Below are 15873 nucleotides of genomic sequence, written 5' to 3' on the forward strand. Positions count from 1 at the left end.
TAGATTCCCAAGAGGATCAAACAATTTGCCCAGTGGTTACACTGCAAGCATATGAGGCTAGAACAATGGAGTTTAGGGCTTGGTCAACAGGAAATAAGAAAACCTTGTTGTTCTTATCCTGGATTGGAAAGCATGACCCAGTGACCGGCAGCACTATAGCCAGATGATTAAAAACATGCTTGACTGCAGCGGGTATTAATACCAGCATCTTTAAAGCTCACTCTGTCAGAGGGGCATCAAGCTCCACAGCTGTGTCCGTTGGAGTAACAACAGAGGACATCTTGAAAGCAGCAGATTGGTCATCAGCAGGAACGTTCCGAAAGTTCTACCTCCAACCAACTAAAGATTCAGGTGACAAATCCTCTTTTGGGACAGCAGTTTTGTCATCTGCTCAAGCGTCAAACTTACATGTTGATATTGAGACGGAGCCTTCCGAAATGTAATTTACAAATGGCTCAGGGCACGTAGTGCCTGCATGCTATTAAGAATTACATGAGGAAGGTGAAGTTGATATATCAACATTTTCCCACCCCCCTCCCTTTCTATAGTTAATGCTATGTCCAGTTGTTCTACATACAGGTAATCACTGAGATTGAATCATACATATCTCCAGTAGAGTTACAGTTTAAGTCTACAAAGAGCCGAGTTGGAAGAGACACATGGCAGTTTATATAGTCCGGATACCGGAAGAATGACATCATTTTATTTGTTTGTAGTCATGTGAACTCTTCAAATTGCTGTTATAGTGCGTAATTATGCTCATTACATGTTGATATATCAACTTCACCTTCCTCATGTAATTCCTAATAGCATGCAGGCACTACGTGCCCTGAGCCATTCGTAAAGTATACAACAACATTCATCTGATGTCATTGTTGATTTAGTCTTGTGGCCATTACAGTATCAACACCACATTAACTTTTATCTTGAGGTAACAAACCAAACTTGCTCAGTCTATTGATGTCATTTTTCAATCACAGTAAACAAGCTTTACATTATTATTTTTTAATTGCAAGTGCTTATATAGAAATTTCTGCATTTTTATCATATCAGTTAGTTGTATTGTTTCTTTTTACTAGTCTGAGATACAGGTCAAGACGGTGTAAGCGAACTTCCCGTTTGGCTTTACAGGAACCAAAGAACAACATATTAGCAAGCCTTTTAGTTACCAGGAATAGCATATCTTTTAAGTTGAAAGAGGGCATGTTCCCTTCATACACGAACGATAACAAAGAGCAACCCTGAGGCTTTGTCTGCAGACTTTGTATAAGAAAATACGATAGACAAACTATTAAAAGATTGAGAAGACATTTTTTGGAGGTAATTTTAAAAATACCTTAGCAGTGTATAGCAATGTAACTACTGAACGAATTACAAATTACTGGATGTAATACAAAATACATTTAATCACAATTACTGAATAGTTTACATGTACTGTATTACGAATACTACTAATTACATGATTATTATTTATAATCATGATATAACACCATGATTATCATGGTATTATACAGTACAGCTTACATGTAGATGCAACTTAACATTACTCGTGATCAATCTACTCGCACTCTCAGGTGGTTTATGCGTACTCTAGAGTGATTTACTCACCCTCGCATGTGTCATTCTGTCCAGAGTTTGATTCCTGACAGTTTTAGTACTGCACGTGATCATTTTGTGATTAATTAAAAGTGCCACACCCTTAAAAGTGTCAAGTGTGTATGGATAGACTCTTGTCTTGTCAACAAAACGTCTATGATGAAATGAATTGCTGAATCAGAATGTTAATCTGAGCAGGCACAGTGGCTAGCTGCGAACGAATATAAAAATGTCTCTATGCTAAACCTCTCACTCAAGAGTTCTCAATCCAATTGCAACTCTTGAGTAGAGTTTGATACCTGCACCCACAAGTAAACTACTCATACCTGCAAGTACGAGTAGTCTACTTTGTGGTAAACTACTCATGTTCTCGAGTTCAATGCTTGTGAGTGTTAAGTTGCATCTGAGCTGTACCATACATGTTGGATTAATTCCTTATTTTGTCAAGGAGATGTATTAGTTGGCTATCGTCCATTAAGTATATGTTAAAGCATAGCCGCGAGTGCTATAGTCTCGAAGCCGAGTGCTTTATTAGCATCTCGGCTGCGCGCCTCGTACTTTATTTTTCATATAGCACGAGCAAGGCTATGCTTTAAATGATTTATGGAACTTTCTAGTCGTGTAGCTTCACGATACACTAGGACTCGTAACTAACAATCGTTTCACGAATTATTAGCAGCCTGAACGCACACAAACTAGTTTAACAAAGTAACTCACACGTATTTCACCATAGTTTGGCATAGTAGACGTTCATTGTGTCTTTTGGCAGGTTTTGCTCGCAACCCACAATCGATTCTATTGTGAGTCACATGGTGAAGTATTTCCGTGATATCTCCTGGACTTGTCCGTTTACATTAACAAACGTTAACAGCAACGTTACCTTCTCCCACCCATCATCGAAGCATTTAAGTATGTCTATAAAAGCAATCCAGCGGTGCAACTCGTATTGGCTGGGGTGATTGATCACTCAGCGCGGCGAGGCTATCAGCCTTCACCGGCTTGGGTGATTAGTCGTACTGGCGCGAGCCCCGTAGGCTATTAGCCTACACTAAGGCACGTGGGCAACTGTGCTTTATTGCCCACAAAGAGTGCTTTATTGAACGAATAAAGCACTCTTTGCGGTGCAATAAAGCACTCTTTGTGGTCGATGAAGCAGTTGGCCGGCTGAGAGTGTACTTTATGAAATTTAAAGTACACTTTTTCCTTTGATCTCGCCCACGCAAAGTTCTATAATTTGTTTTAAAATTATGGAGTAGAATTTTGTGTAACTGTTAACTGCCTAATGCTTTCAGACGGACTTGCTTTTTTTCACTTTTAAACAATGTTTCTGCCCAACAGGTCCCTTTTGTCATACCACAGTACATACAATCCACACTTACCTTTGTGTCCCACTTCTTTTCTCTGACATTGCAAGGTATCTATTTGTGGCGGCTTTATATTACCTATCAGTATCATGTAATAGAACAAAATCATCCGTGATTTTCTCACCACTTCCAACAGTTGAAGTTAAGCAGATTGGTTGTAGGCTAGCTTCATGTATCATTATCGGATGTGTAACAGTTCACATAGTTGAAAACTATGTAAAATAGCTACATTGTTTATTAGCAGTAGTGTATGGGTACCCATTTTGTCATACAACTATAGCCTTGAGCTTGTACAACTGGTGCCATTCTTTCGTGTTATTAAAGTTCACTACTAGTGATGGATTTGTTACAAAAAAAAAGCTAACAAACAAGTGTAACAAAAAAAATCACGAATTTTGCAAGCTAGTAAGGATCATTCCAATAAAACAAGGGGATCATCACTTGAAGTGGAAATTCAATTCTTACATCAGTCGTGCTCTAATTATATGGGTTAAAGTATAGGGATCACAATTATGATACCCTTGTTTCAGCACAGTGATCCCTTGTAAAATTCCTACACTTTTGCACAAATATTAACGAGCGAAGCATCTGCAATCATTTTGTGTAAAATTAAATTCTGGAGCTGAACAATTTTATTGATTATGCAATAAATCAATTGTAGCACTATCGTGATATGAAATAATCACAAAATAATTGAAGTAATTAATTAATCAAAATGCTATGTAATAATGATGTGTTAAGTGATTGCTATCATCCTAGAATGAACGTACTTTACAAGCATTGATAATAAAGGAAGTTTTTTGTTACAAAATTAATTAATGACAAAGTAACTGTTAAAAGTAATCAGAATAGACTCCCTATTATATTGATATGGTCTATTCTGAGTGGAATGTATTACCAAGAGGTCATTATTATAGGTTTCCCCCTATAATATTGATAATAATTGCTTGCAATTGTGGTCACAATGAATTGCACAGCTCTACTAGATTCTGCAATACAAACAGAAACACTGTATGTTTCACATGCATTACTGTATTTAGGAATGTGACTGTGAATTTTCTTTTTGTGTCTCCATCAGAATGGGCTCTGGGGCCACTACACAGGTAATGAATTATTCTTTTATCATTGTCCTCTTGGATATTGCCGCTGTCGTTATGATCCAACTTTTGGCACAAAGAATTGTTTAGCAATATACACAGTGAAAAATGAAAGCCTGCAGTGTGACTGCAATAGAGAAGGTATTATGTGTATATGTATAGTACAAAGTCTAATATTTTAGAGTTGTAACTGTGTTTGTTGGCATGTTAGGAAGGATATGACAGTATGTACATGTTGAGCTGAGCCCTGAGAAAACAATAGAAAAGTGGATTTTTCTCAATTAGAATTTCACCCAACCAGACGATCGGTGGTGATGGTAAAGGTGTCAAGCAGACAGGTGCAGTATTGTGCACTTTGGGGCTTCCCATATAGAAAATAGAAGACATTTGGTGAACATTTTAATTAAATAATGTGAATGAAAGATTTTGAAATTATAGTGGGTCAAATAGTACTGCAAATGAGTGAACTTGTGTAATTTCAGCCATGAATTATTAAATATTTGTGAGGGCTCAGTTCCATGTGTATACATACTATAGCTACTGTCAACTTTGGAATATAGGTAGCTATATGAAAGCTATAGATACTACTGCTGTCAGCATGCAGAGAGTGAAAGTGGGTTGTGTGGCCTAAGAAACTGTTATGCTGCACCAATCAACAGGAACAGCAATACTTTTCACACACACACACACACACACACACACACACACACACACACACACACACACACACACACACACACACACACACACACACACACACACACACACACACACACACACACACACACACACACACACACACACACACACACACACACACACACACACAAATTTGATATTCTCACTTTCTGGTCAAGATTTTCTGAACCGTTCAGTGGTGTCTTTCACACTTTCTATTGTTCTTAGGTTTGCTTTGTGGCAGTTGTAAAGAAGGAAAAGGTGTCAGCACATTATTAAATAATTGTAAATCCTGTGTCAGTGTAGGATGGCTACTGATTATTATTCTGGGTATATATATGTTTGTTATGTAGTGCTATTAATATATAATTGGGTGTGTTATAGACTGACTGACTGACTAATATAGTTATAATGTAGTATGTGCACCATATTTCATCATATAAAAGCCCTGGCTTCTATTTCCTTCCCAGGATTTTGACCTAGCCTGTTAACAAATATGGTCTTTATTTGATACCGGGTGTTTATTTTGGATAGGTTTAAGTGACGCCCGGCATTTACTCAAAATCGAGTCAAGGTAACAGAACACCATGAACGGTAAACATAAAGAGCCTTTATACAGTGTATTGAGTACATAAACAAGTGTAGTGAACGTGAAGGCCTAAAAATAGGTGTATGATATATATCTGCATGTACATGGACTTGCACAGACTACTCACATGATTATTTATACTCTCAATACAGATAATTATAATATCTATGATTTCTCCAGAGGTATTATCTATGATCACTTGTAGCACCTTCATCCCTCAGAGGGCTCTAAACTTAATGTTAATAAGCAGCAAGGGAAAGCAATATATGTAGTCACCAACAGCAGACTCCATTAATAGCCTATTTGAGACCAGGCATGTATCAGGCGTGTATTTTCCAAATGTGTTGTAATCGAGACACATTTATTTGAATACAGCTTTTATATGAGGAAATATATATGTTAATATTTTATGATGTCACTAATGGTACTAGTATCTACGTACATATTGCATGCATTTACCTTGTGTTCAGTTGTCTATGTTATTTCATTATATCTATTGAGTTATCAACCATATTGACTGTTGCTGTTCACGAGCAAGTGATCACTATTTTAGCTTGTCAGGTCACAACACAGTGTTTCACAATATGTATTATATGGTGTGCTGATCAGAATGAGTTCCTCCATGTAGGCAACTTTAGTGCATGTACTAAAACTCAATAAGGTTATTTTGTGCTGATAAATTAGAGTATGTTAACTAACATTACATTGTGATTTCACTAAAATGGCTTAGCTGTAAACTATATCTAATCCAAAACAGCCAAGCTGTAAAAAAAAGTGCAGCCCTCAAAAAGGCTATGGTAAGCGGCACAAAAATTCACCTGAATTGTCGTTATTAAAATTTTTACCATTAACCTACCATCACAGCCATTTCTTGGCCGCCACCTTAGATTTCACATCTTTTTTTCACCATAGCCTTTTTGAGGGCCGCACATTTTTTACAGCTTGGCTGTTTTGGATTAGATTTCACTTCTTTTGTATTTGTAAACCCCAGGGACTTTTTTTAACCTATCTTTTTTCTTTACCACAGGAAGAAGAAAAGATGAAGCAGATGTACTTTAAATATTTCTGATTTTATCAGTAAATGTACAAATTATATATATAATACATATATTTATTACAGAACTCTCCATGGTGGTTTCTTACACTCTACAAGGTGACTTCTTCTAGCTGCTCTCTCTACAGGGTGAATTGTTTGTAGCTGAACTCTCTATAAGGTAACTTTTCTAGCTGATGTCTCTACAAGGTCACTAGTTTGTAGCTGAACTCTCTACATGGTGGTTTCTTTGTAACTGAACTTTCTACAAGGTGACTTCTTCTAGCTGATCTTTCTACAGGGTGATTTGTTTGTAGCTGAACTCTCTACAAGGTAACTTCTTCTAGCTGATCTCTCTACAGGGAGATTTGTTTGTAGCTGAACTCTCTATAAGGTAACTTTTCTAGCTGATGTCTCTACAAGGTCACTAGTTTGTAGCTAAACTCTCTACATGGTGGTTTCTTTGTAACTGAACTCTCTACAAAGTAACTTCTTCTAGCTGATCTCTCTACAGGATGATTTTTTTGTAGCTGAACTATCTACAAGATAACTTCTTCTAGCTGATCTCTCTACAGGGTGATTTGTTTGTAGCTGAATTCTGTATAGGTGATTTGTTTGCAGCTGAGCTCTTTACAGAATGGTTTCTTTGTAGCTGAACTCTCTACAAGGTAACTTCTTCTAGCTGATGTCTCTACAAGGTCACTAGTTTGTAGCTGAACTCTCTACATGGTTGTTTCTTTGTAACTGAACTCTCTACAAGGTGACTTCTTTTAACTGATCTTTCTACAGGATGATTTGTTTGTAGCTGAACTCTCTACAAGGAAACTTCTTCTAGCTGATCTCTCTACAGGGAGATTTGTTTGTAGCTGAACTCTCTACAGGTGATTTGTTTGCAGCTGAACTCTCTACATGATGGTTTCTTTGTAGCTGAACTCTCTACAACGTAACTTCTTCTAGCTGATCTCTTTATAGGGTGATTTGTTTGTAGCTGAACTATCTACATGGTGGTTTCTTTGTAGCTGAACTCTACAAGGTGATTTCTTCTAGCTGAACTATCTCTTTCCATAGTTGCATGAACTCCCTACAAGGTAACTTCTTCTAGCTGATCTCTATACAGGTTACTTGTTTTAGCTGATCTCTTGAATTCTCTTCAGGGTGACTGCTCTATTAGGATGACTGCTCTATTAGAGTATCTCGATCTCGCACTTGCTACACCAAGTTGGATTTCGTGTTATAACTCCGTGGTTTTATGTCTGATTCTTCTACACCATTGAAGAGCCTTTCTAAGATGATAACTCCATCTATACAGCGATTTTCAAAGCATTACCCCAAGCGGTTTATCTGGTAGGCGTGGCAAGCAGTCATTTTTTTAGCTAATCTCGATTGCATAATTGTTACACACTGTTGGATTTTTCATTGTATCTTCCTGGTTTTTAGCTCGATTTCTTTCAAACCACAAAAGTTTTGAGGTTCAATAGTTAACCTATTCACCCAGCGATTTTCAGCGTCTTCCCATACGCGGTTTACCCTGTAAACGTGACAACATATTGGTGTTATTGTTTGTGAATAATCGCTCATAACTCTTTGCCTGTTTATCGTATTCCAGCCAAAGTTGGTACCGAGATGTGCCTTTGTACCCCCCTTCTGTGTGCCAAATTTCAAGGCAATCGGATATGGCGTTCGCGTTTTATGGCAGTTTTTGTAAGTGTGCAAAAAGAGGAAGAAAAATAAGAAGAAAAATGAAGAAACTAAGCCAATTTTTGAAGTCGCATATCTCAGGAACGCTTGAAGCGATTGCGCTCAAATTTGGAATGTGGAGTGCTGAAGTTGGAGGGCGTGTTCACAGCAAAAACGTCTTGTTTCATCAAGGCAGCACAGAGCTACGGAGGTGCGAAAATTGCGTTTTCGTTCTTCCTGTCAATATACTCACGGGTGTTGCGCAGTGGCTTCTTGGGCCACACAATAGACTGGTGTCTCTATTTATGAAGCAGTGTATGTATGTATGTATGTGTGTTGTCATACGCAGTGGTTGTAATGTATTATTGTACATAATATTGTTGTAGTGGCTGCAAATGTCAGTGTAACTGTTGTCGTGGTAATGCGTGATCTTAAACTACCAAAATGGACGTACCCTTTTCTGTACTACATTCAGGTAATGCTATATCACATTTTCATGTAGATTTATCATGTCTATGTACATACTGGCCCAATTGAAGATGTATAATAGCGTTGTGTTGTGATTTGTTTGCTAGTTCTATATACTGGTTCTATAAGTATAATATTATGTCAAACCTACTAACTATACCCTGATTTCTTGATATTCAAAAGATTTGTGTTCCATATTCCCATATTATTCAATAGAGTTAAGTTTAACATATATTAAAGAAAATGTATGTAGTTATAAATTGCTGGCAAATTTTTGAAATCAATTTTAGCAGTAAACTGTGTGTAGTGTACATACATGTGTGAATATTTCCAACCTATGATGTATACGTATCCATGTGGTATATGCTGTACTTAAAATATCTGTTTATTATGTTAAATTAAAAGTTGACTTTGTTGCTACATAAATTTAATGCATAGTCATCTTGCAGCAAAACAAACTAAAAGACAATGTAGTTGAATATTGTTCTACAAACTGTTGTACAACCTATACCTGCATGTGTTTTATTCTATGTGTTGCATAGAATGAAAGTGACAAAACCTTTGATACAGTAATGATGTGGTTTAGAAAAAAAATAGCCCTATATTGCAACTCAGTATTACACATCACGAAAGAATGACTAAGTGTTATTACTAAAATACCTTCTAGTATGTACTCTTATAATCAGTTCCACAACCTTGTTTGTGTACATTGATGTATAATACATGTATAATTATGTACATATGCATGTACTCTTTTTATTTAGGTCATGCCATATGTTTTGACTAATTTGACTTTCTCATTCTCTGAGTGGAACAATTATGTATGTTCTTGTGTATGTTGTGGTGTAGTGATGCACCGATTAATCGGTAAATAATCGGAAATCGGTTTATCGGCCACATTTCAGCAATATCGGTATCGGTACTTATTAGTAGATTATTTAGCCGATTAATTTTACTGACCCTGATGGTATTGTTTTTATAAAAATAAGACAAAAATGAAGTTTAAAAGTGGCAAGTTTACATAATATGTGTGAAATTTTGGTAAACATAAACATCGGATCGGTTATCAGTATCGGCCATTATATGATTTTCGATATTGGATAATCGGCAAAGTCTCTTATCAGTGCATCACTATTGGTGTGTTGGTAAAATGCACTTCTTTGTGCTTTTAGCTGATTCAGAAAAAAACAAACTCCACTATAATACACTAGTATTTAAAAAAATGTTAATTAAAAAGGTAGAGACTTTCACACAGAGCTATGCTGTAATACCATCGTTCATCACTTGTTTCACTGTGTAGATCCCTACTTCATTTTTAAATTAACAAATTTTAAAATATTAGTTTATTTAGTTTTTTTTTGTTGTAACACAGCTAGCTACAGTGTAACTTGTGACTGTTCTATTACAATATCATACATGACTGTTGTATTAGAGTGACTGTTCTATTAGAGTATCTCGAGTTAGCTAAGGGGTGTGCAGCTAGCTAGACCAATAAGGGGTGAGGTAATTTTGTTTACTGTTAAGTAAATAGCTAGCTAGATTGTTAAGAGGTGTGTTCTCTGTACTCTATCACTATTAGTCCACCTACATCTATATTTGATGGGTGTGGTCGTGAACCTATCGTGAATGGGATTTCAAATGCGAAATTGAGGATATCTAGCTAGTATACCTCTTATAGTAGTGCCGGGACTGAAGCACTCTGAAACCCAGCTCTGAAATAATTCTGTGGCATCTAAATATACTGCTGAAAGAAAGTGTTGATACAGAAGATTAATGCCTTAATATGGTTTCACTAGATTAAGAAGACAAGCAGCCTGGATTGAAGATACAGCTTTGTAAAAGAAAAGATAAGGCACCGGCAGAGGGCTTACACTCGTCAGAACCCCAAAAGACACATCCGACTGATGAGTTTGATACTGTTGCATAAATGGTGGCTGTGCACTGCTTCCTTTGGCCTCTAGCCTTGCGACTGTGGTCAGGCAATGAGGCAGTGCAGGTTTTTTTTTAATTCTACCTGTATATCCAGCCACCTGTAAGTATTTAATGCATTATATGGACTAGTATGGTTCTGTAAAGGTGATTTTTGTCTGTAGGATGACTTTTAAAGGTAGAATTTTTGGTGGCGAGCAAAATTTTTGGGGAAATCCCTACTTAAACAGTACTACTGTACCGTTTGATAATACACACACACACACATGAATTGTCAAAGTAAATTCCACTATGATATATGTATGTGTATGCACACACACACACACACACACACACACATGCATGCACACGCGCACACGTGAATTGAACACACAAGTTGTTTTTATAGTTTATAATATACAGTGCAAAGAGCAAACCAGTCATACTTAATTTATTACATGAAAATGTTTATTTTTCAGTTGTACTATTTCAGCAGTGTGTTGGGATTATATTTCCCATATGATTTCTGTCTATTCAATGGAATGGATGTGATCTTATCATACTGGTTACGATACATCCCAGTTATCATCACCAGCAGTGTCTGTGTCACTTTGCTCATTATATACAAGTTAGTTTCCTGTAGTAGCACTACACAGCTGCAGGGCCTTAGGGGGTACTAAATCTGTAGAACCCTGTGTTTCGATGTCTCACTATTTTGTATACTCTAATAGAGCAGTCAAGCTATATAGAGAATATTCATTTGAATTACTATCACTATGTGTGGTGTAAGTTTGAGTCAGAAACCACTCGTGATTGTGTGGCACTGACTTATGTGTTCATGTTTAATAAGAAAGGCATGTTGTATAGTTATAGTGTGGGATCTCTGCTCCCTCACCTTTGTATTTTGTAAGTCCCTGAGCTATTGCCAAAAACCATTATTCTTTTATTTAGTTGACTTATATATATCTCTAAGATAATGCCCTTTTTGTATCAAGCACTTGAGTGCATACAGTACAAAAGATCACTGTTCACAAATAAACAAAAGAGTGTACATAGTAAGTGGCAAGGGAAACAACATTTCCTCCAATGTACTATGAACCCAGCATCTTGCACTCACCACCTGGGTGTATCCCTTCCCTTGTCATTGCCACATGGTGAATTATTAATACAGTAGTAACTTAAATCTCATCATGCTTAAGAGATCAGTATGTATATACATACTGTACATATGTTTACTGTACATATGTTTACACACTTTCAGAAAATGTACAGTAACAAGGTGGAAGTATTCCTGGAGTGGTGTTTGGACCCTGCTACTCCTTCAGTATCCTAGTGTTATCCACACATCAATGTCAATACTAAACTGTCCTGTTATTCCTCTACAAGATGGTGACAACACAGGAGTAAGTTTGTGTGTACTGCTGCATGTGTGCATTTATACAAGTATAAGGAACTTTAAGTTTGATTAGAGATCATAGAAATAAAAAGTAGTGAAACAAGGGAGGTTGCCTACACCTGAAGATTACTAGTGGACATGTACATTAAATTCCTACTTCAGTCTATACCACAACTGAATTAGGGATTAAATGCCCACTCGTAGGTGACCTCATTTGTTTCACTACTTTTTATTTCTAATCGAACTAATTTTTTCCTTGTACTAGTTTGTTTACTTTTTCTGTAACATTATTATGATTGGTGTACCCATGCATACTGCATTAGAATAGAAAGAATGGTGCCAGGATTATTATCATCTGAGTATGCCCCAACTACCAATTACTAAAATAGTAAAGTGGCCGTTTATGCTTTGTTTTCAGCTACATTACATGGCATTACAAATAAAGACCATTCCTCTGTAATCAATCCAATCACAACAGAAAACTTGTTGATTCCCATCAAATGTAGATGGGAAGCCATCATGTGGTGTTACTGCCAATTGACAGCTTGTGCTGTCAGCAGATAAATGGGGCACAAAGGAAGACACAGATAAGTCCATGAAGCATGCATTACATGTATTGTGGTATGCCAAAAGGTATGCCAAAAGGCTGAAATGACAGTGAACAGTGAAAAAATTAAGTCCATAGCCTTAACCATGTTTGATCTGAAAGCATCAGGCAGTTGGTTAGGCAGTCAGTAGAAAATTCCACTAGATGAAATTAGCAACTTTTTGGAAGCATTTTAGGTTATACTGAAGTCACTTTTGGGCTTTGTTATACCTAACCAATACTGCCTAGGCGCCATGAAGGTTTAGTGAGGCTGCTTTTGTATTTTTGGCCAGAAAAACCCAAATCTTTGTGATCCCTAATATACAGTACAGTACTATTGTACTCAGTACACCATTAATAACGCCATGATAAATTAATCTTATATTTGTTTTAGCAAACCCAAAATTCACTTGATCCAGGGTATAGTAGTGTATATAGTTCACTCTCCTCCAACATACTTTTCACCAATGTCTCCAACGTACATCCACATGGTAGTGTGTCGTGCGGCCAAGAAAGCCGGTGACCACACTGTGAGTATACTGACAGAAAGAAAACAGCTTTTTCATGTGTGCATAGCTCCATGGCCCCTTCTCCAAAGCAAACCATTTTTGCATTATAGCTGTCCCCCAGGTAGGGTACGCCGCACAGCAAATTTAATTAAATTTACAGCAGCCATTTGCGAGATATGGGCGTTCAAAATATTGTTTTAATTTCTTCGTTTTTTTCTTCTTATGCCGTATGTTATTTTTGCACACTTTGCAAAAAATGCTATAAAATGCAATGTGTAACTTGATTGCCTCGATCTTTGGCACAAATGAAGAGCATGTAATGGTGAATTCATGTACCAAGTTTGTTGTGAATCTGAGGAATATTCAAGGAGTTATGAGCATTTATTCACGTAAAAAAAGATCAAACTTCTATCACAGCTACAGGGTAAACTGAGTATAAAAATAACTTGAAAATTGGTTTGTAGATAGACTGATCATCGTAGCAGTGCCTTTTGATAGTTTGAATAACAATAGAGTTACAGCAACAAAGTTACATAGCAAAAACCAAACAAGTATAAAATCGCGGGATCGAGATACTCTAATAGAGCAGTCACCGCGGGTTAAAAAAGTGTGCAAAAAATGTCGAAAAAATAACTTACCAGAGTTTGAACCAGGGACCTCCATACCTAATACCTGTATCCTTAACCACTGAACCACTGCTACCTTGGCTGATCACCTCACTTAATGTCTGCTTTATAAATGAAATTTCTAGTTGAAATCTGCTTATAATCAAACATTTGTAATTTCATAGATCTACCAATAGAAGTACTAGATTGTTCTAGAACATTTGTGTATGTTCTATTATAGTATGTTCACATTGAGCTGCATCCTCAAAAACATTTAATAACTCATGGATGCAATTACACACGATCTTGAAATTTGGCTCATTTGTAGTACTGCTTGACCCGCTATAAATATTTCAAAATCTTTTTGTTCAAATGTTTGACATAATATTTACGGCCAATCAAAATTTTCACAATACATTTCCTATGGGGAAGCCATATAAGTACAGTGTCCATTACAGCCCTTTCCTGAACTTGTAATGGAGCCAAACCATATGTGTCTGTTGTTGACACCTTTGCTGTTACTAATAATCATCTAGTTGGCTGAAATGTTAACTATGTTGAGAAAAAATCCACTTTTAATTTTTTAGCTTTTTTTCAGGATTCAGCTCAACGTGAACATACTATAGAAGCCCTCAAAAAGTGTGCACTCTATTAGAGTAATACAATAATATTATCAAATATTGAACTAAATCATGCATTGAAATACATTTATAAGTCTGTCTTCAACAATCATCACTGTATATCTACATAGAAAAGAAGCAATGTGAGTAAAAACAAACCTCAAAGTCAGCCATAGGCTGGTTTTGGGGCCTTATAAAGTACAAAAAGAAGTGAGATTCACACAAAAACAGCCAAGCTGTGAAAAACGGTGCGGCCTTAAAAGGCCTGGGTGAAAAAAGTTGTGAAATCAAAGGTGGCGGCCAAAAAATGGCTGCAATGATGTTAATGCTAAAAAAATTAATAATGGCTGTGTTTTGTTAAAATTTATTAGCATTAACATCATTGTAGCCATTTCTTGGTCGCCACCTTTGATTTCACAACTTTTTTCACCCAGGTTTTTTAAGGCCGCACCACGTTTTCACAGCTTGGCTGTTTTTATTTGGATTTTACTAATTGGTCTATCCACTACCATCATCTGATGGTGGTGAGGTTGCAAGGATACTGTCTGCCATGGAAAACCAAATTCAAGTCAGATGACTTGGAGGATACTTTCCCTTTACCAATGGCAAAGGGAAACTTCAAACTTTTGACATAGCTTGGGTTATCAGGCATTACTTAACATATGGGAAGGCAGACCCTACTGGAGTCCTCATGCTGCTACATCCCAGGATGGTGAGGCTGAATTGTGGGGCATTCACACGCCTGCCACTTTGCATTCAGTCATGCTTCTTTCATAGGGGGTTCTATGGAGTTTAACTCAGACAGAGATTACTTTTGCTATAGCATTAGCACTGACAGGCTCCTGCCAGACAGTTCATAACACTGGTAATATATAAACCATGGCTACAAAGTGTATTGCACTTATATACACCCTGAATCAATCCAAAGTTGAGGAAATTTACTGTTGATAAAACCCCAAGTGGTTTAACTATCAACAATAAATTTCCAATGAACTGTAAATGTGGAGTGCATATACGCCAAAGTAGTCATGGTTCATACTATGACTCATAATTAACACGCACTATATATATACAAAAATACCATACATGCATAAAACTCATGCTTAATTTGTCCTACGAAGACAGCACTTGGCTCAATCTGTTCACCATGAAATGGCAAATCTGACAAACAAGAATGCCATTCCAACAAAGAAATAACAGCAGTAAGCTTTATCTCTACTGCATCATAAATAAGCATCCATATCTCACATACCTTTTGTTGTACAAACACAAAACAAAGATTTTTACTCTTTCCATGAACAGGTGAAATTGATGGTGTATAGTTTTTATTAATTTGAGCTTTGTTTCAGTGCATGCTGAAGTGATTAAAACATATGTAATTTTCTTATGAAGTACTCCTATTTTTTACCCAGTTTATTTTAATAGCAAAATAGAATGTTACGAAACGGCCAGCTTTCACTCAGCCGGTCACATATAGGGTAGCGTTAACACTGACAGACTCCTACCAGACTACACATCACACTGGTAGCACTCACTTCTGTGGGTATAGCTGACTCACATGACACTTACTGTGAATAGAGGTAGAGATAACTATGTTACCTACAGTGAATAGAAAACCTTGCACATACAAATCCTTGTAGGGTTAAGGTATTATACATTAGTAATTAGTGGATAGAGTATTTATGGTACAACTGGTTCATGATATCACTCATGTGATCCCATTGCTATTACAGTTGCATACACGTGT

At 36.8% G+C, this 15873-nt stretch overlaps 1 protein-coding gene across 3 annotated transcripts in view; it reads left to right on the top strand.

Annotated features, from left to right (window-relative positions):
- LOC136250722 (uncharacterized) overlaps positions 1-15873 on the top strand; it is a 73293-nt gene that overhangs the window by 41773 nt on the left and 15647 nt on the right. For all 3 annotated transcript variants that reach the window (XM_066042950.1, XM_066042951.1, XM_066042952.1), the window contains exons 12-17: positions 4039-4198; positions 4964-5065; positions 8421-8509; positions 9267-9323; positions 10890-11038; positions 11672-11813. In XM_066042950.1, the coding sequence (XP_065899022.1) occupies positions 4039-4198; positions 4964-5065; positions 8421-8509; positions 9267-9323; positions 10890-11038; positions 11672-11813 (699 nt within the window). The remainder of the gene's footprint in view (positions 1-4038; positions 4199-4963; positions 5066-8420; positions 8510-9266; positions 9324-10889; positions 11039-11671; positions 11814-15873) is intronic.

The sequence above is a fragment of the Dysidea avara genome, chromosome 3, assembly GCF_963678975.1.
Source record: "Dysidea avara chromosome 3, odDysAvar1.4, whole genome shotgun sequence".
Classification (NCBI taxonomy): Eukaryota; Metazoa; Porifera; class Demospongiae; order Dictyoceratida; family Dysideidae; genus Dysidea; species Dysidea avara.